General features: G+C 38.4%; 1 protein-coding gene across 2 annotated transcripts; it reads right to left on the bottom strand.

The window, feature by feature from the left end:
* Window positions 1-3,914: 3,914 nt before the first annotated feature.
* Window positions 3,915-24,785, bottom strand: LOC306862602 (LHFPL tetraspan subfamily member 2a protein-like). Of its 2 annotated transcripts, none has more exons than XM_079405493.1 (3): window positions 24,600-24,785; window positions 13,563-14,118; window positions 3,915-5,659 (listed from the first exon to the last, which is right to left on the bottom strand). In XM_079405493.1, exons 2-3 carry the CDS (start codon window positions 13,945-13,947, stop codon window positions 5,403-5,405), a joined length of 642 nt encoding a protein of 213 aa, XP_079261619.1. In that variant the 5' UTR covers window positions 13,948-14,118; window positions 24,600-24,785; the 3' UTR covers window positions 3,915-5,402. The 2 variants fall into 2 exon arrangements, with proteins under 2 accessions (XP_079261619.1, XP_079261620.1); XM_079405494.1 differs by lacking the exon at window positions 24,600-24,785 and adding an exon at window positions 16,718-16,765 and having other exon boundaries at window positions 4,441-5,659.
* Window positions 24,786-26,981: the final 2,196 nt, after the last annotated feature.

Genomic DNA, 26,981 nt, shown 5'->3' on the forward strand with positions numbered 1-26,981 from the left:
GGCGCTGATTGGCTGATGGTCGCCTCCTGCGGACGGGAGAGGAACTGCACTCAAAACACCAGCTGCATCTATACTACATATTACTACATATTACTATTATTACTACATATTACTATTATTACTACATATTACTATTATTACTACATATTACTATTATTACTACATATTACTATTATTACTATTATTACTACATATTACTATTATTAGAGTTTTATCTTCATATTTTGAATGAGATGTCAGTTTTACATTTCTGCTTTCATTTGTGTTATTTTAAAATCATTGATATATTATAGTTTCTTGTTCTTATTTAGAATTAGATGTACTTTTTTGTGTGTGTTACAGTTTTTTCCAATCACTTTGCTACTCTTTTCAGAACCTTGATGTCATTTTTCACAACTCTAGACACAAAACTCACAACCAATGATCAAAATGCACATTTTTCAAAACTCTTTTCTCAGTTGCTTGGATACAATACACATAACACTTAGATCATTTGTTCATTCAACAGAAGTCACCTGTTCAATATGACACAACTTAACATCAAAGTACTACTATTTCAAACACATTACATTTCAAATGAGTGTCTATTAATTTCCTTACAATGATCTAACTATCAATTGATACAACTGCTCAAAATGATAAGTAACCGTTGCATTACTCTTAATGCATAGTTGTATGGAAACAGACAAACAATCTTCCATGTTTAAATCATGAACGTTTCAAGATACTGTAACGAGATTCATTGTCACCAATTAGCGTGGAGCATGAACCAATTAGACTACAATATCCATGGATGTAGCCTAATATTTTATCATAATGCTTCATCAGACACTGTGTCTATGGTCCCAAATACTGTACCACCTTTTCAGACTATTTACAGTATTGACAGTACTGCACTGTATAGATGCAGGCCCTTGTAATTGCTTGTCCAATTCTGCCAACTCGTTACTGATGATTGAGTGCACATTGTGGAATGAGTATACAAAGAGTTGATTGATTCTATCTACTACTGCAGTACTTTTACAGAGATGTATTTACTGTACATGTATATTTAATGATTGTATGAACAATGACAGTGGAACTATCGGTTGCTTGTGTGTGGCTGATCTATAGTTATGTTTCAATGGTATTTCACAGTAAATTTGTTTTTTGAACCAATGACTGTGATTTCTTTAAATATATGAATGCACAATGCAATGTTTTGAACATTAGACAGCCTGTGTTACAAGTGATAAAATAAATAGCTGAAATAAAATAAACAAGTTAGATTTATATCTCTGTCTGTGTGTGTGTGAGAGTGTTTCAGGGCCTCCTGTTGGTGATGATGATGATGATGTCACTGTAATGATCAGCTCAAAGAAAACATTTCTTTTATTCTGGTTTTTAGTTTATTTTCTACTCTATGAGAACACGAACACGAACACACACACACACACACACACACATATACACACACCAGATGTTTCACCACACTTTATGTGTGTGAGAGTGTGTGAAAACTTTTAAAACTTGTTGTTCTCACTAAATTGCACAAGAGCTCTGCATCAAATGAATCAGAAAAGCACTGTAACAGATTCGTTTCAAATTACAATAATTAAAATAAACGAAACTTTAAGATTTAAAATCATTTATTCATTTCAGTAACTGGAAGGTTTTGATGATTATAACTGACAACTAATGAAAGTCCCAAATTCAGTATCTCAGAAAATTTGAATATCAATTAAGACCAATGCAAAGAAAATGATTTTTAGAAATGTTGGCCAGCTGAAAAGTATGAGCATGTACAGCACTCAATATTTAGTTGGGGCTCCTTTGGCCTGGATTACTGCAGCAATGCGGCGTGGCATGGAGTCGATCAGTCTGTGGCACTGCTCAGGTGTTATGAGAGCCCATGTTGCTCTGATAGTGGCCTTCAGCTCTTCTGAATTGTTGGGTCTGGCGTATTGCATCTTCCTCTTCACAATACCCCATAGGTTTTCTATGAGGTTAAGGTCAGGCGAGTTTGCTGGCCAATCAAGAACAGGGATACCATGATCCTTAAACCAGGTACTGGTAGCTTTGGCAGTGTGTGCAGGTGCCAAGTCCTGTTGGAAAATGAAATCTGCATCTCCATAAAGTTGGTCAGCAGCAGGAAGCATGAAGTGCTCTAAAACTTCCTGGTAGACGGCTGCGTTGACCTTGGACCTCAGAAAACACAATGGACCAACACCAGCAGATGACATGGCACCCCAAACCATCAATGACTGTGGAAACTTTACACTGGACCTCAAGCAACGTGGATTATGTGCCTCTCCTCTCTTCCTCCAGACTCTGGGACCTTGATTTCCAAAGGAAATGCAAAATGTACTTTCATCAGAGAACATAACTTTGGACCACTCAGCAGCAGTCCAGTCCAGACGCTTCTGACGCTGTCTCTTGTTCAAGAGTGGCTTGACACAAGGAATGCGACAGCTGAAACCCATGTCTTGCATACGTCTGTGCTGGTGCTTCTTGAAGCACTGACTCCAGCTGCAGTCCACTCTTTGTGAATCTCCCCCACATTTTTGAATGGGTTGTGTTTCACAATCCTCTCCAGGGTGCGGTTATCCCTATTGCTTGTACACTTTTTTCTACCACATCTTGTCCTTCCCGTCGCCTCTCTATTAATGTGCTTGGACACAGAGCTCTGTGAACAGCCAGCCTCTTTAGCAATGACCTTTTGTGTCTTGCCCTCCTTGTGCAAGGTGTCAATGGTCGTCTTTTGGACAACTGTCAAGTCAGCAGTCTTCCCCATGATTGTGTAGCCTACAGAACTAGACTGAGAGACCATTTAAAGGCTTTTGCAGGTGTTTTGAGTTAATTAGCTGATTAGAGTGTGGCACCAGGGGTCTTCAATATTGAACATGTTCACAATATTCTAATTTTCTGAGATACTGAATTTGGGACTTTCATTAGTAGTCAGTTATAATCGTCAAAATTAAAGGAAATAAACATTTGAAATATATCAGTCTGTGTGTAATGAATGAATCTAATATACAAGTTTCACTTTTTGAATGGTATTACTGAAATAAATCAACTTTTTCATGATATTCTAATTTTATGACCAGCACCTGTATATACAGCCAGCTTACCTGTTCCACGACAGTTTTCCACTGTTAGTTTCCTGAAACCCCGGTTAGGTCTTAATGTGCTGTCAGTGGTTCATCACAGCGGATTAATCGCATCCAAAATAAAACATAATATATATATATGTGTGTGTGTGTGTGTGTGTGTATATATTTATTATGTATATGTAAACACACACACATGCATGTATATATTTCAGAAAAAAAATTATGTTTATATATTAAATATATTTATAATATAAATTATATGAATATAAATATAGATATGGGCGACATTTGACTCTCGAGTCGGGGGAGGGAGGGGGCAAGATAAAAAAGCACAAAAAACAAAAAGCAATGCATCAAAACAATGCGCTACCATATTAATATACTGCAACGCATTGTGTCAATCCAGCTCAGTGAAGAATAGAGAGTTTGGCTGGGTTTACTAAACTGGAGCTGGGACTCTTGCTGCTGATTTGATATGCCCCCCCAATCTTGCCCATAAATATAGACATGTAAATATTTTCAGAATATATACTGTATGTGTGTGTGTTTACATATACATAATAAATACACACAGAACACAGATATTTCAAAAACTTTTTTGTATGCGATCGTTTGACAGCAGTAGTTATGGATTATGGACTTAAAAATGTCTTAATGATGGATTAGTTTAATCTTTAGTCTTCTCCAGATGTTAACTGATGGACTGGAGTGGTGTGGATTATTGTGATGTTTTTAATCAGCTGACTGGACACCATCAAAAACTCCTTTCAAATAGCATTTCTTGACCTTCTGGGAAATTCTTATTAATGCATTTTTTATTTTAATATTTAATGGGTTAAAAGAAATCATTTAATTCTTTATTGTAGACTCTTCTCATGCTACTGTATGCTTTCTCACGTGTGCACAATGCACATTTCTCAAAATGAAGTCTAATATAGTCAGGTCCATATATATTTGGACACAGGCACAGTTTTTATTATTTTACATGTTGACCAAAACATATTCAAGTTACAGTTATATAATGAATATGGGTTTAAAGTGCACACTCTGAGCTTTAATTTAAGGAATGGTTAAGGAATTACAGCTCTTTGATATGCACATCCTCCTTTTTCAACAGTTCATAAGTAATTGGACAGTCGACTCAAAAGCTGTTTGATGGACATATGTGGGCTATTCCTTCAGAGATTCCATGTGAGCAATTGCTCACACACACACACGCACACACACACACACACACACACACTCACGCACACTTCCTCCAGTGCTGCAGGGGTCACTGACCTCCAGAGTGCTTTGCAGGAAGTTCAAGTGAAAAACAGACAGTGGAGCAACACTTGTGTTTAGTCATGGCTTTTTTATTTGGCAGAGATGATGATGAACACTAGTGAACTAAAGCAGACTGTCAGTGTGTGTGTGTGTGTGTCTGTCTGTCTAGACAGACAGACAGACAGACAGACACACACACACACACACACACACACACACAGAGAGACAGGCAGACAGACAGACAGACATAACCCTTTTCCACCAAAGCAGTTCCAGGTGCCAGTTAAGAGCCAGTGCTATTGCCGGTTCTTAGTTAGTTCGACTGGCGAGCGCTTTAAGAACCGGTTGCTTTTCCACAGGCTAGAGAGCCAATACAGAGCCAGGTCTTACATCACAATACGTTTCATGTTTCGGTTCACTAGCGCGGCACAACAGGCTTGTTCGAGGTGCATCAATGGTGCTATTGATGTTCATGGCGTTGCGAACCTACATCTGCATCCAAACACGGCAAATCAAACGTGTTCGCGTTTTAGCTGCTATTTCAAATATGGCGGTCCAAGTTTCTGTTCGTCTTGTTGGTCACAGTAACCCCGCCCCCAGCCCCTGACGCAAGCGGTTCTTCCTTCTAGCCCAGCAATGTTGTGGTGCTACTTACGAACCGCTTTTACTGGTCGGAGCTGGTGCTTTGGGTGTCGAAAAACAAAGAACCGGTTTGAAACTAGGCTCTGGCTCCGAACCAGCACTGGAACTGCTTAGGTGGAAAAGGGGTGACAGACAGACAGACACAGACACACACACACACTCTTGTCTCTGGTTCTGGTCTGGTTGGGCGGCTCAAGGCATCAGGATGCTGTGATTGTGTCACTGGAAGAGCATCAGTGATTTTGGCACATACTCGTGTTCATCTCCTCATACACGAGATCAAGTGGTTTCTGGGCGACTGGATCCCACGATCCTCCACGATCATATTTACATTATTTACACGTATATATTTACATCAGATGGACACACATCAGATGATGAGAAGCAGACACAGAAGGCGTCTCACAGCAGACAGATCAGACTCTTGCCCTCCTCGATCTCCTCCTGCACTTTATCGCTGGACGTGGCGATCTCAGCCTGTGCGGAGAACACGGCGCAGATGAAGGTGAGTACGGTGCCGCCCAGAGCCGTGTAGAAGGCCCAGCCCATGGAGCACAGGCCCAGCTGATAGGCCGAGGCGTCGAGGCCGCAGTAACCCTGCACTTTATCTGAACCCCAGCCTGCGGGATACAGCATCAGCCCCAGGATCAGGAACAGACCTGCAGACACACAGATGCACAGGTGAACACACGGCTGCTGGAGCACAGACAGAGACAGCCAACCACACCAGCCAGCACAGAAACAGCCAGACTGAACATCATAAATGCTGCCCACTGCTCCGGGTGTGTGTTCATGGTGTGTGTGTGCATGTTGGATGGGTTAAATGCAGAGCACGAATTCCGAGTATGGGTCACCATACTTGGCTGAATGTCACTTCACTTCACGTATGGATCAAAATTATAAATTTTTCTTTTATGCCAAAAATCATTAGGATATTAAATAAAGATCATGTTCCATGAAGATATTTTGTAAATTAAATTTTTGATTAGTAATATGCATTGCTAAGAACTTCATTTGAACAACTTTAAAGGTGATTTTCTCAATATTTAGATTTTTTTGCTCCCTCAGATTCCAGATTTTCAAATATTGCCCTAACAAACCATACATCAATGGAAAGATTATTTATTCAACTTTTTTATATCAAATTTTATTTTTCAGCCACAAACAGACTACAAAGTTTCAGGAATGACATCCACATATGCGGGATACACACTCGAAGGAAAAATGGACGGGACAAAAACAGGCTATACGTGAACATTTATATGCAATGAAGAGCACACTTTCTGAAGCACCCTCCGTATTTAATTCTGGAAGTGGTTCTGGATAAAACTAGCTGTGTTTGAGAAGTTTTCACAGCAGCTCATATTTGGAGTTTTATGTGGCAGTATGCTTCAAAGTCAGAATATTTGTTAATTTCCTCCGTGAAAATCTCTATACACTTAGAGTAAACATGCACACGGGCTTCACCGAATACTGCTTGCATCTGTTGATTTCATCTTGTGTGGATTATTTGGCTTTATTTAGTGCAACTCAGCTCTGATCAGTAATAAACAACATGATATGCAGCCTGCACACACATGCACACACACGCACACACACACACGCACACTCACACGCACACTCACACACACGCACGCACACACACACACACACACACACACACACACACACTACATGCAGACTTCACTGTGCTTTCATATTCATAGACAAGTGATGAATTCCCTAGTGAAAAAGAAATATACTTAAATGTATTTGAAATATTTATTTCATGCTAAGTATATTACAAATACATTTTCATACTTATGTACTTAAGATATCCTGCAATTGTACTTTAGTAGACTAAACTGGTAAACTTAAAGCCTGCAAAATTGGAACAACTAATTTTGTACTTAATGCAGTTTAATTGTGCAGAAGTAGTGCTGAAGTACAATTAAAGATATACTTAAGATCATTTGATTGTGCTAAAGTAGAACTATTGCAAGTAGAATTCAGGTACACTTTAAATATTTTGCATTTAAAGACCGATATTATTCAAAGATCATACAATCCTCATCAAAAGTGACATTAAAGCACATTTTAGACTTAATATCAAGAAATGTGCATTGTGCACAAGTAGTAATCCAAATAAAGTTTAATTATCATTTTTATATCAGCAAGTCTTGAGTTATCTGTTAGTAAATATTAGGGATGCACCGATACCACTTTTTCCAGTACTCGCCCGATACCGATACTTTCATTTTGGGTACTTGCCGATACCGATATTTTTATTGTATTTTTACATTTTTTAAATATTGGGTAAAGAAAACAAATGAGTATGTAAAATGTTAGTTGATTAACTTCATTTATCAAATAGATACTGTCAAACCAAAATTTATTCAGACACCTTCAACATTTCTCACATTTTATTCGCTATAGTTTAGAAAATGCTAATAAAATATTACAAGAACTCAAAGTTAAACTGTGTCAGAACAAATTTTGCTTGATAATACCTTTCTATCAATCAATCAAAATTATTCAGACAGCTGTTGGTATGACAATATTCACACAACTATCAATACTTTGTCGGGCCACCCTTAGCCTTAATGGCAGCCTGTAGTCTCCTGGGCATGCTGCAAACCAGCTTCATGAAAGCCTGAATTTACATTTTTTCCATTACTTGGTCTGAATAATTTTTGGTCTCACTTTTGTATCAATTTTACTGGTAGTCCACTGTATGAAGACTTTTTGGGTATAATTTGTCACAGTTTACTTTATTTTGCTATCCTCAGTTACTTAAATTAACTATAGTGTCCTGCACACACTAGTAAAAAAATAAATAGATTCAAGATTCAAGATTCAAGAATCTTGAAATTTTATTTGTCACATACACAATTATACAGAGTATAACCAGCAGTGAAATGTAGGTCAGGTCCGCTCCAAGGACAATGCAATTATAAAGTATACAAATATTAAGAGAAGAAAAGTAGAAAAAATAAAATAAAATAAAAAATAATATCTGGTCTCTGAATAATTTTTGGTTTGACTGTATATCCTTCGGTTATTTTTCACACTTAATTATGCCCATTAAAATGTAATTTACAATTTTTTGTTACTTTCACTGTTAATTTTGTATTAATTTATTTGCTCTATGGTACATCATCTTAAATAGCATTAGAGCTGCTCCATTGCAGCGGCTCAGTGCTGTAACCACGCTTTTTGCTGTAATTATGCAGGGAACCACTCGTTATAAATCAATCATTTTCAGATATAGAATTTTTTTTTTTTCATCTGAAACATTTAGATTTCAAAGCCATATAATTGCAGTAACACGCATGAAGCAAGGAAAACACGCACAGCGCGCGCACTTATGTGTACCGGAGCAGATGAAAGGGACAAGTACAGAACAGCCTAGCGCGTTTCACACAGGCTGATAGTTTCACTTGTGTTTCACTCGTGTTCAATGCTTAAGGTTAAAAATAAATGATGTTTAAAGTGAATGAATGCCCCTATATGTTGTCATATATTTACGATTTAGTTTTAATTCAAATGATGCGTGCTGAGCGAACATCAATAAAGATCACACCACAGAAGTGCGCGCGCGTTCTCTCTATCTCTCTCTCCCTACTGTTAAGTAACTTGTGCATTGTTTTACTTACTCGTTTTTGACATTTCCGACCGAAGTACAAACTTTCCAGTGATATCTGTGAGAAAGGGATATTCACTCGACAAGCTCGCGCATCTGCGCCGCCGCGCGCTGGATCCACTCAGAGTGTTTTGCTTATCAGCTTGCTCACATCAGCTATACAGGCATTAATACTGAATGTTTAACATTATATTCATTGCATGTACATTTTTAGACATCCTTAATCTCTAATAACTACATTCTGCTGTCTGTTTTTCTGTTGTTGGTGTTTCTTTGTCTGAATATGGCACTGATCACATGCGTGGTATCGGCGTATTTTAACGAATACGAGTACATGAGCTCAGTATCGACCCGATACCAGTATCGGTGCATCCCTAGTAAATATGTTAATAGATTTGAACTATACTTAAGAAAAAACATATAATACATATAATAAATATATTACTTTTTTACTAGGGTTGTTCAGCTCTATGTTTGATTTATATTTCATTGTTAAATTCCAAGACAATCCACTTTATACAGCAAGCTTCCACTTTTATGACTGGATGCTGTGTTTCCATCCATGTTTTCTGCATTGGGAAAATAACAGCGCTTGAGACGCTCTGATGAATCATCAACTTCTTTCTCTGTATTTGTGCCTTGTTTTCCAGAACAATCAAGAACAAATATCTGTCAAGTCAAACTCAACTCAACTCGTTTCCTTTTGAATGAAGTGTATATTTCGGAGCCCACTGGCAGATATAAGCTTAAACTCATTTTATTTTTGATTAATTTCTCTTAAAACAAGACTCATCTTCTTTGATTCTCCTTCACGAGTAAATGTGTCTTGATTTAAGAAAGCTGAGGTATTTGTTCTGGAAATCAAACATAGTGTGGATGTCACTTCCTGTTGAATGCAGCACATGTGATCAGGTGTGAGGTCACAGGGGCGTGTGACCAGGTTAACTGTACTAACCGCTCAACACCCCGAAGCCGAACCTGAGAGTGTGTGTGTGTGTGTGTGTGTGTGTTTGTTTGTTTGTGTCGGTCTGCTATAATGTGAGGAAATGAAAGTAGGTCATAAATTCTTTCCACATGTTGTTGAGGATCTGAAGGTCTCAAAGCTGCACACACTCACTCACACCTGACCATTAAACTCTCTCTCTCGCTCTCACACACACACACACACAGACAGCGCTTCACTGCATCTCTTCTGATGTTCTGAATCCACAATGATTCCTCCTCATGTCTTCATTTGTATGGTTATTTATTGATCATCACATCATTCTCAATGCATTATGGGATGAGTATCTAATAATGCAATGTGACCTCATAAGCACAGTCTGAGTGTGTGTGTGTGTGTGTGTGTGTGTGTGACTGCTTGCCACATGTACAGTTTAATCGCCAACAATTAAGACTTTATCTGCAGCCAGCACTAACTCAGATAGAAAATCAGCAAATTCTTTAATAAAGTCTGTGTGGTGCAAGGTTATAATCGTTAACGAAAACGAACGAAAAAACGAAAACTAGGTGGGAAAAAACATTGTCGTTAACTGAAATAAAAATAAAAACGAGGCATTACAAAAAAACGATAACTAACTAAAACTGTAATGTGTGTTTGGCAAAACTAACTAAAATAAAATAAAATTATAGAGTAAATGTCCTTAGTTTTCGTCTTTGTCAAGGTCTTTAATTTTTTAACGCTATTTAGAACATGCAGCGTATTCGTTCAGCTGCACTTCCTTTCCCTGCTCTCCCTCCGCCTCTCTGTCACTCATGTGTCTCTCACATGCGCGCACACACACACACACACACACACACAGCCCCTCCCCTCCGTGCACACTTCGTTCGACGTTGAAAGTTCGCGAAAGGTTGGTATCTCCATCTCTTGAACACCTTCAATCAAACATTAATTTAAATATTTTAAATTCTGAATATAATTTTGTCAGTGTGTTAATGTTGACCCGAGAAGCGATTATGCCTTCTTTAGAAAGTTAACTAGTCGCAAGTTTGAGGTAAAATGCACTTTTTGGTTGTGGTTGTCGATGTCAAAACACTATATAAGCTGTGATTCAAATATAAAATAATGTTATGTAATTTTTTTACTTTTACACTGAATGTTTGCTGCTTCAATCCAGATGAGTAGGCTATTGACTGTAGGCTATAGGGTAAATTTAGTATAGCGTGTGAAAATTGTACAGCTGTGGTATTTGTAGGGTGTGAATTCTAGAACATGTGTAGATTTTTGGTACGGCGTGTGGATTTTGTAAGAGGTATTCTTACACATGCTCACACACTCTCGCACACACACACACACACTCTTGCTCACTCGCACACACACACACACACACACACACACTCTTGCTCACTCGCGATCGCACGCGCAAACACTCACACATGCTCACTCACCCATGCACACTCACTCATGCACACACCCACACTAAAAAAAAATTGAAAAGCTGTATTTTAAACATTTTGTTTACCATGTTGGAACTTGTCGGGACACAAGTTTATTTATTTTTTTTATTAGTTATGTTCTTTTCTCAGATTGAGCTCCCTGACAATCTTGACAGAAATGTCTTGTGTGGCTCAAAAATGGGTTGAATACATGTGGTTCATGTATGTCTTCTTTAGTCTGTTGGCTATTTTGTTTTTTTCTTGGCACACGTACGTCACTTACACATTTTGCACTTACTGCGGAGACGGTTTACATACATATTTGTGCCCATATGTACATTTTATGTACTGGTGTTATTGTTGAATAAATATTTTCTAAAATTGTAGGATGGTTTTGTTGAGTTATTATTACACAATACTTTTTCTGACCTTTTTGAATCTTGCCCCTGACAAATAACCCAAATTACAAAAAAAGACTAAAACTAACACTAAAACTAATAAAAACTAAACTAAAACTAAGCATTTTCAAAAAATAAAAACTAAACTAAACTAGCAAACTCACTTTAAAAACTAATTAAAACTAAACTGAATTTGAAAACAAAAAGTCAAAACGAAATAAAAATAAAAACTAATGAAAAATGCAAAACTATAATAACCCTGGTGTGGTGCCCTGGTGGCCTGTATACAGTAGCAGTACAAACATCACAGGGGATTTATCACTAACACGTGTTTCTCTAGATAATGTTATACGCAGCACCATAACTTCAAATGAGTTATACTTAAAGCCTGTCCTCCGAGAAATACTGAATATATTGCTATAAATTGTAGCAACACCTCCCCCTTTACCTTTTGGACGTGGCTCATTTTTATAGCAGTAGTCTTGGGGGGTGGACTCGTTTAAAGTAATGTATTCATCTGGTATTAGTTTTTCAAACAGAGCAAATCTAGGTTATGATCATTGATCAAATAATTTACAAAAAGTGCTTTTGTAGAAAGGGACCTGATATTCAGTAAGCCAAGCTTTATCAATTGTTTCTTTGTCAATTCATTTTTATTTGTTGAACATCAATTAAATTGTTACTCTTAATTTGGTTTGGAAGTTTTCTGTATTTTCTAGTTCGGGGAACAGACACAGTCTCTATAGTGTGATATCTAGGTGAAAGAGTCTCTATGTGCTGAGAATTAACTGACTTCTGTGACGTGAGGCGGCTAGCAGACGGTCGGTTTATCCAGTCTGTCTGCTTCCTGACCTGGGCCCCAGTTAGTCAAGTATGATCTCTAAGACTATGTGCCATATTTCTAGAGAGAAGAGCAGCACCACCCCAGGAGGGATGAACACCATCTCTTTTCCACAGGTCAGGTCTGCCCCAAAAACTCAGCCAATTGTCTATAAAGTCTATGTTATTCTGCGGGCACCACTTAGACATCCAGCCATTGAGTGACGACAGTCTGCTATGAATCTCACCACGGTAAGCAGGGAGCAGACCAGAGCATATTACAGTGTCTGACATCATACTTGCAAGTTCACACACCTCTTTAACATTATTTTTAGTGATCTCCGACTGGCGAAGTCAAACATCATTAGCGCCGACGTGAATAGCAATCTTACTGAATTTACGTTTAGCATTAGCCAGCACTTTTAAATTTGCCAAGATGTCAGGCGCTCTGACTCCCGGTAATCAATGGACTATGGCGGCTGGTGTCTCTATTTTCACATTCCGTACAATAGAATCACCAATAACTAGAGCACTTTCATCAGGTTTCTCAGTGGGTGTGTCACTAAGTGGGGTGAACCTGTTTGATGTTCTGATCGGAACGTAAGAGCGGTGTTTTGACCCGCGACTAGGCCGCCTCACAGTCACCCAGCTGCCCTGCTGCACAGACTCTACCGGAACCGAACAATGTACAGGACTCCCTGAGCTAGTCGCATCCAAAGCAGTATCTACAGCCCTCACATTCTTACTGTCCTCAACTACAGTTTGGATGCGTGTCTCTAATTCTGAAATCTTCTCTGTCAGCCTAACTATTTCCCTGCATTTGTCACATGTGGATCCCTCGTCGCCGACAGAGAGAGATAAACTATACATGTGACAAAGTGCAAACAACAAGAAAAGGAGAAGCCATTACTCACCATGATAGAGGAATGATACCAACTTAACTTACCACTTACCACTGTTGTTTCATGAACTTGTGAAAAACGGAGAGAGAGAGAAATGAAAACGGAGCGAGAAAAAAGAAAACAATAATAGGCACAAATGGAACCGCGAGTAACAAGCTAACCAGCTAACGAATGCTTACGCGCTGCACTCGCGGTTTTAAAAGCGAACGATCAAATTAGTTAGATTAGTTTGATAATTAATACCAGAAATATGGTGGGAATTTTGTTATATATTATCACTTTAAACAACAGAGAGTGAAAGTATGGTAAAGATTCAATAAAACAGCGGAGCTACAAATGCAAACCTCTCAGCAGCACAACAGACTGAAGCAATCGATCAGGATAATCACACAATCCCTGCATCCCAATGTGTGTGTATGTGTGTGTGTGTGTGTGTGTATCTCACCTGCGATGGCCTGCAGGAGTCCGCACACGTTGAAGATGCTCTTCTTCATGATGCTCTGGAAGCACATGGTGAAGACGGAGATGAAGGCCACGGCGCTCAGCAGCAGGATCCCGGCGGCGAGGAAGATGGAGGTGGCCTGCCAGAAGCGGCTGGCGATCTCGGTGAAGTGCACAGCGTACGGTCCGCAGAGGACTCCGCGCCGCAACTGAGGCAGACGGATGCAGCGGCCGTAGATGCCCAGCGTGGGGCGGTACGTCTCCCCGGGCGTCCGCGGGAAGCCCACCAGCCAGTCGGTGCTCATGAAGGCAATGAGCTCACTGAACGCCGCCACGATGCTCAGCAGCGTCCACAGCATCGAGCGGCACGTCACGATCACGTGACACATGGTGTGGCTGAGGTCGAAGGACACAGGAGCTGCGGGTGTGGTGTATGGCTGGAATAGCTATCTCTCTCTCAGTGTGTCGTTCAGACACGAGTTCCTTCCTCTTTCTGTCTCTCTTCCTCCTCCTCGTCTGGATTCTACATCTTAGATTCAACCATCATCTCACAAACATGACTGCAGGAAAACAGAAATATAGTTAAAAACATCACCTGAAACATCACAAACAGCTTGTTTCATCACAGAATAAAAATAAAAACACTTTATTTTAAGGTGTCCTTGTTACACGTCACATGTACTTACTATTATAATAATGATAAATTATGCATAATTGCATGCAAGCAACCCTAAACCAAACTGTTATAATTACACTGTAACAAGGACACCTTAAAATAAAGTGTAAACTAAAAAAAGTTTATCCCCCCCCCCCAATCACGCCATAAAAAATAAAGTAATTGCCACTTTTTATCTCAATTTGAATTTAATGCAACTGTGAAACAGAATTGCAAGATATAAACTCAGAATTCCGAGAAAAAGGTAAAAATTGCAAAACAAGTTTCCACACAAACAAAGCTCAAATTCAGCTAAATATTCAGAATAACACAATACACTCTTTATAATTCACATGATCTCTGTATTATAATTATTTATAATCAGTTTTTGTGTGTGTGTGTTTATTTCCTTCCATATTGCTTGTTCAAACTCGTTGTTCTACACAATTTTTATGTTTTGTATTATTTTAATGCTTTGTCAATACAAATGGTGCCGGAGATCTCAGTGCGAGTGTGATGTGCTGATGCTGTGTTTGTGTTCTTCTGAGACTCAGCTGCTGACCACAAACACATGTGGATGATGTCACGGGTTAAACACCCATGATTCACTGCAGGAACATGACGCTTCATCTGTGTGTTCATCACTCCTGCGCTGCACAAGGACTGATGGGGAATGAGTCTGCCCTGTCATAAAGAAGCTCAAACGCTCATGTTTTCTGATGAGAAGTATATCTGTGCTTCATCAACAGCTCAGAACGTCAAACAGGAGCATCAACACTAACAATTACATCTCATTACAATCAACAACAGCCTGTAATTCACACACATCTAACTCAAAGTTTCCCACGAGTAACTCTGACCAGCAGCCAGTTCCATAAACACAGCCCTTATAACCAGTCTGACGCAACTGACTTGAGTAGAAAAAAAGACCGACTGCAAATAATGATCGTCACATGTGTGCGACTCATAAACTCACACACAGACACACACACACACACACACACACACACACACACTAAAGCCCGATTCGGATGGTAATTGTTTCTCAAATGGATGTCTGTAAAAATTAATTTACATATGAGCTCAGTGATAAAACTCATGGATTCGGACGGTGATTTATTCACAGTGGAGTGAGTTCTGTGATCCTACGAACCAGAGAACGCACTGCTCACGTGACCAGTCAATCAATTTTATTTACAAATTTATTCTTATTATTGTGTAAAATGTATTCTTATTATTCCAAGCCTATTTTAAAATGTATAATCCTATTTATTATTTGATTATTTAAATCTCCTGTTTAAAAATAGGAAAATACGCCCTATAGTTGTATATAATTATACGCAATATATTTCCGTTTATAATACACATTTTAAAATTGTATTGCATCCTTGCCGTTGCCTAAAAAAAGAATGTTTATGTGCTTTTCTTCTCTTTCTGCACTCACTCCCGTGGTGGAGCAGTTATTAAGTATTATTCTTTTAAATACTCTCCAGCATTTCAGAAATAAATATTTGCAAATTACACCGAAGCACAACAGTTACCGTACGGTGTTCGGGAGTGTTCAAAACGGGGTTAAACGCTGAATTTTGAATCGGTATCTTCTCATAAACTCAGAGATGTAGATTCGGACAGCAATTAAATTACCACACGACCTTGGTGTTTGTCAAAAAACAGTAAGTAATTTGGCTGGGGATTTTCACAGGGGTGGTGAGAGAAAAACACAGACGTCCTGGATTCGGACGGCAATTAAATCACCAACTACCCCCTGAATATGGAGAAAATCACTTACGTCCCCCTGAGAAACCATTACCGTCCGAATCGGGCTAAAGACACACTACTAACAAGATCAACTGAAACAAAACAACTTCAGAACAAAGAGGGATTTCCTGAACCCACACACACACACACTAATACACACACACACACACTAATACACACACACACACACACACTAATACACACACACACACACACACACTAATACATACACACACACATGCAGGTATACACACAAGGCCTTATTCTGTCTGAAACACAAATGAGAGATTGAAACCAAATGCTCAGATCACATGACTTTCTGAAAGGCCTTGACCTTTGACCTCTGCTGACTGCAACCTGATGATTGATAAAAAACCTCACAAGTGTGTGTGTGTGTGTGTGTCTGTGAGATCAGCTTTTTACACCCTGAGCTCCTCACAAAGTCACACACACACACACACACACACACGTATGTTTGTTTCACTACTCTCAAGTTACTTTTACTCTCAAGTTAACGATTTTTATCAGTTTAACCCAAAACAAACCATCACAGAAACCCGCAGAAAACACTAGATTCAAATACAAACACGATTAGACAGATTTATGAGCGTTTTTAACTAGTGAGGACACTAAAATCTCCTGGCTTGTCATGATATTTCACTATATAAGAGGACATTTGCCCCTCACAAGTATAATAAACACATTTACACACTCACACACACTCTCTCTCTCTCTCAGGTAAATACCTGGTTTCAGCTCTGATTAACTCACTGAAGCGTCTCGTCTCATTCACTTCTCAGTGTGAATGGCGCTCTGCTGCAGTGATGTCATCGCTCTGACCACGCCCCCTGCAGGCTCCGCCCCCAAGGGGCCCGTCTACAGCCAAATCTGGGTTACAATAACACACGGTCTGGCAGGAGCTGATGAAGTCCTGCTGTCTAAAGTCTAATGATGCTAAAGTTCATCATCCCATCATTCATCTGCTCATAAAACTGTGAATGTACGATGAACATGATGATAATATGATGGTCAGGATCTCCACCCTAATCACATGATTCGGATCAGCGTCACGATCATCAGAACAGAACTCATGTCTTTAGTTCCTGTGATAACGACACAGGGTTGAGAAACACTGGTCATGTGACTCGTGTGAGCATACGTGTCACATTTTATAGTATAGATTTTATATGCTGATTATTGAGCAGCTGAATGACGGGAACGGCAGAAACAGACAAACAGAGACTAGAGAAAAATCCCATGAACACAAACACTGATGAACATTAAACCAGACCTCACACGAGCACAGCCGACACAGCAAAAATAGATTTGCGGTTTGACCAATTCAAGATTTTGATGTAAATTTTTTTAACGTTTAACTGCTCCTAATCCTGTAGTTCAGAAACGCTGAGCTGAGATCATCTGAAATCATCTCATCTCCATCTGGCTCCGTCGACTCGTGGAGTGATGATTACTGACCAGCAGAAGGCCCTGATGCTCATGGAAAAACGGCCCTCATGCACACGTGTGTTCAGTGAGATCATAGTTATGATGCACACACACTGAGAAGAGAGGAACCTGGGATCAAACTCAGAGCTTTACCATGGCAACCCTTCCCTGAGCGGACTATTGGTTGATAAAACAAACACATGATCCTTGATGAAATGCAGCCAAACGCACTCAGTCCAGCAGTGAGAATCTCCAGGAGAAACTCATTATAACATCACAACATCATCAGCACCAGCCCCACAGTCATTCCTGGAACGTAACTCACACACACTCACATACACACAAACACGCTCACTAACTAGGGCTGTGCAATTAATCGAATTCGATTATCATGCGCATCTAGTCAGTAAAGCCGGTTCCGTGATTAGCAGTAAATCACCATCAGCTGTTTTCAGATGGAACGACATTTACTACACAGAGCCGTAGTTCACTGACAAGCTAGGCAATATCGCGCTCATAATCGCAGACGAATCGCTTTCAATTATGAGCGCGATATTGCCAGTGAACTGTCACAATCCTTCACAACACAGCACAAACGGAGAGTGTGTTCAAGTTTCTTCTGCTGTCATCACAGGAAGTGCTCATACTTCACTAAACACTTCACTAGTTCACTCCACGGATCGTGGGAAAACCAGGAGTGCTGTAATTCAGCTGGGAGAACACCTGCGGCTGTTTGGTGAACAGCTCCCATGATGCCTCAGGAGAGACCGGCTGTAGGTCACATGATGAAAAGCAGCAGCTAAGGGTCTGCTCTGACTGACACACACACACACACACACACACATTAAACGCTTCAACAGAACATACTTCATACGTGTGCGTGGAACACACATGGCCTGCTGCATGAGCCAATCAGAACATGTGCAATGTCTTTGACTGTAATATCTATCACTATCAAATACTCCAAAAAATTATTTTTTTTCTGGATTCTGTTTTCTCCATTTTAATTGTTCTGGTTTAAATGGTTATATCAAATTTTAGTAATTAAAAAGCATGTCTAATTAATTAAAAATCATGATACTTCTACAATTTACCAACAATTTATTAAAAATATGACAAAAACTTAATTTTTTGGGGCTTTGTGATATGCTTTATTTTCTGAAATTCTGTGACTTCTGTTTTAATTTAGCATTTTAATGATTTAATAGTTTTAACAATCAGAAACCATGTCCAATCAATTGTAACTTTAAAACTTTAATAATTTAATTTATTAATTGTTTTACAATAAAAGAGCTCCATGAAATGTTTTTGTTTTGTTTTTTTCTTTTTGAGAAATTTTGCGTTGCGTTTTAATTTTTAAAATATTTTTCTGTAAAGCCGCTTTGAAACTATGTTTTATAAAGAAAGCTGATCTATGAGCTGTTCACTGAATTAACGGAGGTCATGTGATGGTCATTTGATGATGCAGTGTGGTTATGTTGTGTCCTGCACACTGACTGTGATGATCAGCAGCGCTGCATACTGAGCTCTGTGTGGAGCTGAAGATCAATTAGATGAAGAGGTCACTTCCTGGTTTCCTCGGGGCACATGATGGAGAACAGCAGACGTCTGAGTGGGTGGTCAAGCAGAAACTCCTGTGTGTGAGTGAGTGTGTGAGTGTGTGTGTGTGTGTGTGAGAGAGAGAGAGAGAGCAGTTCTGAGCGTCTGACCCCTCTGGACCTCCCAGCAGCCCCTGCAGCAGGAGGAGGATATCCGCAGAACTATTGTTCAGAACCACTGTTTGTAAATTTAATCTGTTCCTGCTGCAGGACACACACACACACACAGACACGGACTCTCACACACACACAAATACACACACACACACACACAAGACCTGGACCCGCTGTCCAGCTCACCTACTGACTGTATTCACGCTCAGCTCATGTGTCACACTCGTCAGGATTATTACCGGAGCCGCTGCTGGACGTGGGTCACATCAACACCCTGTTTTTACTGAGCATCCCTCAGAATGAAGCAAACGGCTGACCAGCAGTGAACGGTTTACACTAACAGGCGTCACAGATTCTGGGCTTAATGACATCTGTTTTTGAAACGCTTCATGCAAAGAACCAAACGCACACACACACACACACACACACACACACACACACTGAAGGATAATGTCAGTCTATGCTGAATGTGACGATCTGCCACACGAGCGTCTAAAACAGCCGTTCTCAATCACATTGAACAACATTCAAAGACTCAATATAAAGATTTATACTTCATATACTATACCTAGCCTCCGCTGACTGCGCACACACCTTCCCAAACGGACGAGGCTTTTATACTTGTTGTGTTCGCCGTTGTACTACTCTTTGAAACGTCAGGGGGGCGACGAGGAGTAATTGTCCTCTAAAACCATCGGGAATCACCGGTGAGAAGTCGTCATTTTCATGTTAGACTTCTCGAGTGATGAATGAGTTGAAGAATTAATAATTTCTTTATGTACAAACCGATTAAATTAATCTTAAGCTTTTGGGTTTATTTCACATCAAACACAAGGCAACTTTAAGCAAATAGTATATAAATAGTATCAAAATTAATTCTAATTCTATTTTATACAATAAAAAAATAAAACATACTTCAATTAAAAAGCCTTGGACAAACTAAGCATCGAGTATAAATCAGACTTTAGTTATCAATTAACAATTAGTTGATGTAGTTATCAATTAACCTCAAATGATTCCAGACATCTTCCAAATTATTTTTTAAATAGTTCTCATAAAAAAAAAGCATTAATTAATTAGTGAAGTGACATACTGCCAAGTATAGTGACCCATACTCGGAATTCGTGCTCTGCATTTAACCCATCCAACATGCACACACACACACAGCAGTGAACACACACACACACTATGAACACACACAGTGAACACACACACACTATGAACACACACAGTGAACACACACCCGGAGCAGTGGACATTCACTCCCCCCACCTACAATCCCTGCCGGCCCGAGACTCGAACCCACAACCTTTGGATTACGAGTCCGACTCTCTAACCATTAGGCCACGACTTCCCCAATTAATTACCTTGGATTATTTTACTATATGTATTATAATATTACTTTATATTAATAATAATGATATTACTGATTATATTATAAGTAAAATTAATTATAGTAATCAATTATAGTGTTATTTTAGTATCATTGTGACACACTATTTTTGTTTTTATTAATATTTGGATTTTTAATTTTTATATTTTCTGTTTTCATTTTCATTTTAGTTAATGTTTTAGTAAGTTTGTTTTTTTGGTTTTAATCTTAGATTCAGTTTTACTTAACTATAGTTAACTAACCCTGAATAATATACATTTTTATAATATTAATATTCATAATATATTCATCTTAAAATACTTTTAAGTCATCCTGAGGACTCAGCAAACTAACTCTGATAAGTCTTAAAATTATTTAACTCTGCTATATTAACATGGCATTAATAAAAATGTGAAATCCCCACTAAAAATAAAGATGTACAACATTAAACTGACATCATATTTTTGAGTGTTATTGCAGCAGATGTGGGTTTTGATTGTCTGAACCGCTGCTCTAGTGGGCCCTCAGCAGTGAGCAGACTGTAGTGTGTACTTACAGTGAACCCTCACACACTCAGAGAGGAAGAGCAGGTCTGATCTCAGCAGCTCTATTTTATGGTGTTTGTTATGGGGGGGGTTTCCTCTGCTCAGCAGGAGGGCAGGTGGGTCATTGTGTCCAAACACAGCACATCATCAAACACACACCATACGGACCCTGATGGGAAGATATTTTTAACTGTAGAAATATCACGATATTTCTACAATGAATCACTATAGTTCTAAAATGAATTACTGTGGTTCTAAAATGAAAGAAGTTCTAAATTAATCACGATATTTCTACAATGAATCACTATAGTTCTAAAATGAATCACTGTGGTTCTAAAGTGAATCATTAGTTATAAATGAATCACGATTTTTCTACAATGAATCACTATAGTTAAAAAATAAATTAATATAGTTCTAAAATAAATTACTATAGTTCTAAAATGAGTCATTACAGTTCTAAATGAATCACTATCCACAATGAATCACTGTAGTTCTAAGATAAATCACTATAGTTAAAAATGACACTATAGCTTAAAAATAAATCACTACAATTCTAAAATGAATCACTACAGTTCATAAATTAATCACTGCAGTTAAGAAAATCAGACTTATCGTGATTGGCCAGTGCACCCGCTCGTTTGCATACAGCTGTGGGTTATAAACACATCACATCATGATAACTGGATCACACTCGAGTGTGTTTGCACTACACAATAATATAGTGAACAGACACGGTCAACAGTGCAGCAGCGCAGAGATGAATAATACAGGCGGCTCCAGCGGGGCCCCGAGCACAAGCGTCCCCTGAGAACAAAGACAGACAACAACTGTCCTGAAGTGTGCGGGGGTTCCTCCATCCTAAAACACACCCTGCTGCTTTCACAGAAAACACAGCATGAACTCAGCAGGACGACACACACGAGACAAAGACAGAGAGCGAAAGCTAGAGAGAGATAAAGACAGACAGACAGACAGACAGAGAAAGAGGAATTTGCTTGACGCAGCACAGATGAAAAACATACACGTTAGAGAGAGAGAGATAAGAACGACAGACTGCTTTACTACAGCACTAATCTTATCAGTGTGCATGACTGACCCACACTACAGCACAAACCCTGAACACCAGCCTCACTGCGTGCACACACACACACAAACACAGAGCGCACACACACACACACACACACACACACACACACAGAGCGCACACACACACAGAGCACAATGAAGACATGAGCTACAGGTCAGCTGACATCAGACGGACACACACTCTGTGTGCGAGCGTGTGTGTGTGTGTGTGTGTGTGTGTGTGTGTGTGTGTGACGGCTGGCGCTCTGAGCTCTGGGCTTGATTTGAAGGCAGTGCAGCTCGGCTGGTTTTAATTCAATCAAACATGCTCCTTTTGGGAGCGCTGCATGGAAACTCCAGCACGTAATGTGACCCATTTAAAGCCCTTCTGCGCTTAAACAGAACCAGCCACATCCAGATTCACCGTGTGCCTACAAAACTACACATCCACACCATCAGAAAGCCTCGGGTTTGAATGCTGATGAGCGCAGTGTCTGCTTGACCTTTGACCTCCAAGCACACATTCAATTAGCATCTTAACACTGCGCTTGTCTCGGGTTTCTCATTCACACACACAGACACACTCTGGCTCGTGTTACAGATGATCTTACTGTAAAATACCTCTAAAAATGTTATCACTACGCAAGTATTCTGAAAAATGAATTGATACAATTGTAAAATAAATCAGTGCAGTTCTAAAATGAATCATTATATTTAAAAAATGAATCACTGTAGTTCAAAAATAAATCACTAAAGTTCCAAATTGAATAATTGCAGTAACACTACAAATCATTACAGTTCTAAAATGAAATATTATAGTTCATACTAAATCATTATACTTCAAAAATGAAGTACTGTGGATCTAAAATGAATCATAGTTCAGAAATGAATCAATACAGTCCTAAATTGAATTATTATAGCTCAAAAATGAATCACTATAGTTCTAAAATGAATTATCACAGTTAAAAATTAATGACTGTAGTTCTAAAATGTCTAAAAAGTCACTTTGTCACTGCAAATCACTGTCAATGTGGGGTTTTTTTATTAGAATTTGGCCATGATGTTTCTGTTAGTGTGCCTATGATGGTTTGAAATGCTCACTAGGCTCCGGACTCACAGATATGGGACGCAGACAGACTGTGTGGTCTGAGATCTAAACAGCACAGTGTTTACCTGACGGCCCACAAACAGCGCAGGACAACTGGGCTCTGAGTTCGTCTCTGTGTTGGCAGCGCATGAGAGGGACACGTGTGTTTTCTCTTGGCTTGAGCGGCCTGTAATGAAGTGTCTGTGTTTTTATGGTCGGCAGGACCGTCCACGCTCTTATTCTTAGCTTCCATAAAGTGAGCGTTCACTGATGACCGAGCGCTGCCTGGTAAACCAGCTCGCCTCAAACAGACCTTAAAGGGCCAGCGCCGGAAAAAAGGCATCACACTCAATCTGACTGAGGGCCCAAGGCATTGTGGGATGCAGCTGGATCCTACACTGAAGAAAATGCTTTTCAGCTTAATAAAGACTGTTGGAGTATTACTGGAAGAATAAAGATTACTGGAGTATGATCATACAGTATTTCTACTTCAAACTATTACATTTCATTCAATTTGTTAATTGCATTTTTTTCAAACTTTCTGAGTATAAACTATTTCTACACAAAATTCTTTTCAGTTTAGTCTTTAAAGCAGGGATATTATAAAAAAATATACCACTTTAGTTGTTTTTAAAAATCAGATTTTATAATGCACTGCAGAGAGACTTAATTAGTGTTTAGAGTGATTTAAATCTGACACAACTGTATTTAAATTGTGGGAAATGCATAAATATAATTACTTTCCCTTCTCTGCCTGATAATAACAGAAGTAAAACAATACAGATAAACATATTGATTCATATCTCATCAATACTTGAATTATTTCTCCTAAAGTTAGCCAGAAATGAGAATAATGTAGAAAAAGCCTGGCATGCATCTCCTCTGCAGTTTAACACTGATTTACCATGGTATGCACTCATAAAATACCACGGTACAGTTATCAGGATAGCATCTTTGATTTATTATAAAACTAGGAGATTTCCGTTAATGTTGTTTAACAATCCACACAGTGACGTGTAATCAATGAAATAACGCAAATAACGCGATTCACGGAGAAAACACTGCGTTATATCACATTAAAACAAATACAAACACTTAACTTACAATCCAGAGAAAGAGAGAAAGAGAAGGAGAGAAAGAAGGAAAGAAGGAAAGAAAGAAAGAAAGAAAGAAAGAAGGAACTCGTTGTTTTCTCCTGCCACGACTTTCCGTTCTGGAAACACCGACGATAAAAGACCGAAAACCGATTGAAACGAGCAGTTTTCCGACTGCAGTCTTCACCTCGAGCTGCTCTAAACACGATTAATCTGATGTATTTCCGTTAATCTGAGGTAAAAGTGAGGTGAAAGTGAGGTAAAAGCAGAAATCTGAGGTAAATCTGCGAGAACAAAAGCTACTCACGTTTGCGCGCTCCTCAACCGGACGCTCCCGCTAAAGACAGTCGGTGATTTCAAACATCAGAGAGCGAAGATTCCGTTAAACCGATCTCACCGACTCATTCACCGATTCTCTCCCTCTCGCGCGCGCGCGCTCTCGCGCCACCGTCACCAGGGCAACACACCGGCGCTTGCACGCGCGTTCCACATCTGCGTTGCTCGACTGAAAAGTTGCTAAATTGTGACCCTGGAGCACAAAACCAGTCATAAGGGTAAATTTTTTTAAAAATTGAGATTCAAGCATCATATGAAAGCTGAATAAATAATCTTTCCATTGATGTATGGTTTGTTAGGAGAGGACAATATTTGAAAATCTGGAATCTGAGGGAGCAAAAAAATCTAAATATTGAGAAAATCTCCTTTAAAGTTGTTCAAATTAAGTTCTTAGCAATGCATATTACTAATCAAAAATTAAGTTTTGATATATTTATGGTAGGAAATTTACTAAATATCTTCATGGAACATGATCTTAATATCCTAATGATTTTTGTCATAAAAGAGAAATGTATAATTTTGATCCATACAATGTATTGTTGGTTATTGCTACAGATATACCTGTGTTACTGATGACTGCTTCTGTGCTGCAGGGACACATATTGTTGCTAGATTTAGCAACTGTTCAGACTACCCTAGCAACGTTTTCTTCCAAAAGCGCCTAGCAACAAATTGAGCTATTTTAAAAATGTTTTAGCAACTGTGACTGGAATGATAAAAAGGCACACATTAGCCTCTAAATTAGAGAAAAAGAGGAGCCTGAAGGCGTCTAGAAGCACACAATCATGTACATGAAGTTGCTCGTTAATAATTGTTCATTTATGATTACACACCTTGCTATCAGTTTGTACCTGCACTTGTTGATCAGGTTAAAAATATGTAGAAAAATGGACATTTGAGTAATTTTCTGACAGGACATTATCCGTTAAGTTGTCACCTGAAAACACAAAACACAACGCGTCATTTTAAATGTGTGTAAAAACTAATCTGTAAAACCAGATACAGAAAAATCCTTCAAATCAACACCGTATTGAGCCCTATTTAGACTTTTCTTAAAGTGAAGCATATTAACTACCAATACACTGCTTAGAAATATAATATTGCTCAGAATGTGTAGTTTTAATAGTTAATAAAGTAGAGATTAGAAAGTCTAAATCCGACTACTTTCTTGATAAAACTAAAGTAAATCTGACAAATCCTAGGAAGTTGTGGAAGAATATAAAAGTCCTAACGGTAGCAGATCATATACAGAGCTTATACTGACAGACTCTACTAACATTACAGATAAAAGCAAATGCTTAATAGTTTTAACAGACACTTTATAGCATCAGGGTGTTTATAAGTCATGAAGTGATTTCTGATTTAGAATTTCTTGAATCTGATCATAATTTATGGACAACAGATACTCTCTCTGATGTTTGTTCTGCTTTACAAGAATTAAACACGAGTCCTGATCATATTGCCCCTCTGTTGAAGTGGTTCGGCATCCAGTTGTCCATCATTTCAGTATTCAACTCCTCTTACAGGTTTATTATTACATTAAAATGGTAAAAGTGTGGTTACAGAAGATCCAACAGTATTATGATTAATCGTGATTAATCGCATCCAAAATAAAAGTTATTGTTGTGTACATAATATGTTTGTGTGTATTGTGTAGATTTATTATGAATATATAAATACACACCCATGCATGTATATATTTAAGAAAAATATGTTACTTGTATATATTAAATATATTTATATATGATAAAAATTATATGAATATAAATATATATATGTAAATATTTTCAAAATATATGCTGTATGTGTATGTATTTATATATACATAATAAATATACACAATACACACACTTATATTGTGTAAACAAAAACTTTTATTAATCGTTTGACAGCACTAATATATATAATTATTATTATTATTGTTATAGAATTCTGAGTTTACATCTCGCAATTCTGTTTTTTTGTTCCTGCCACAGAATAAAAAATTTTAAAAAGTAATTGCGATGAATATTCTCAAAATGTGTATTTATACATCGTTCATGTAACATTTTATTTCTGAAACATTTTAGCTGGAAATTTAAATGTTACTTGTTTCAGAGAACATTCAAATGTAACATTCCTATAATGTTTGCAAAATTATCAAATTAAATGCTCCCTTAATGTTTGTACAATCAAGAAAAAAGATTTTAAAGAATATTTTCTTGGTTATCTTTAACACTGAAACTGAGAACATTCAGAAATAACATTTTCATAATTTAATGGGAACATTAGCAAAACGTTAGAACATATTTTTGCTGAATGGGAATCTTGGAACAACTCATTATGAGTTTATAACTCATAATTCTTTTCTCAG

The sequence above is a fragment of the Barbus barbus genome (genome assembly GCF_936440315.1).
Source record: "Barbus barbus genome assembly, chromosome: 43".
In the NCBI taxonomy this organism is placed as follows: domain Eukaryota; kingdom Metazoa; phylum Chordata; class Actinopteri; order Cypriniformes; family Cyprinidae; genus Barbus; species Barbus barbus.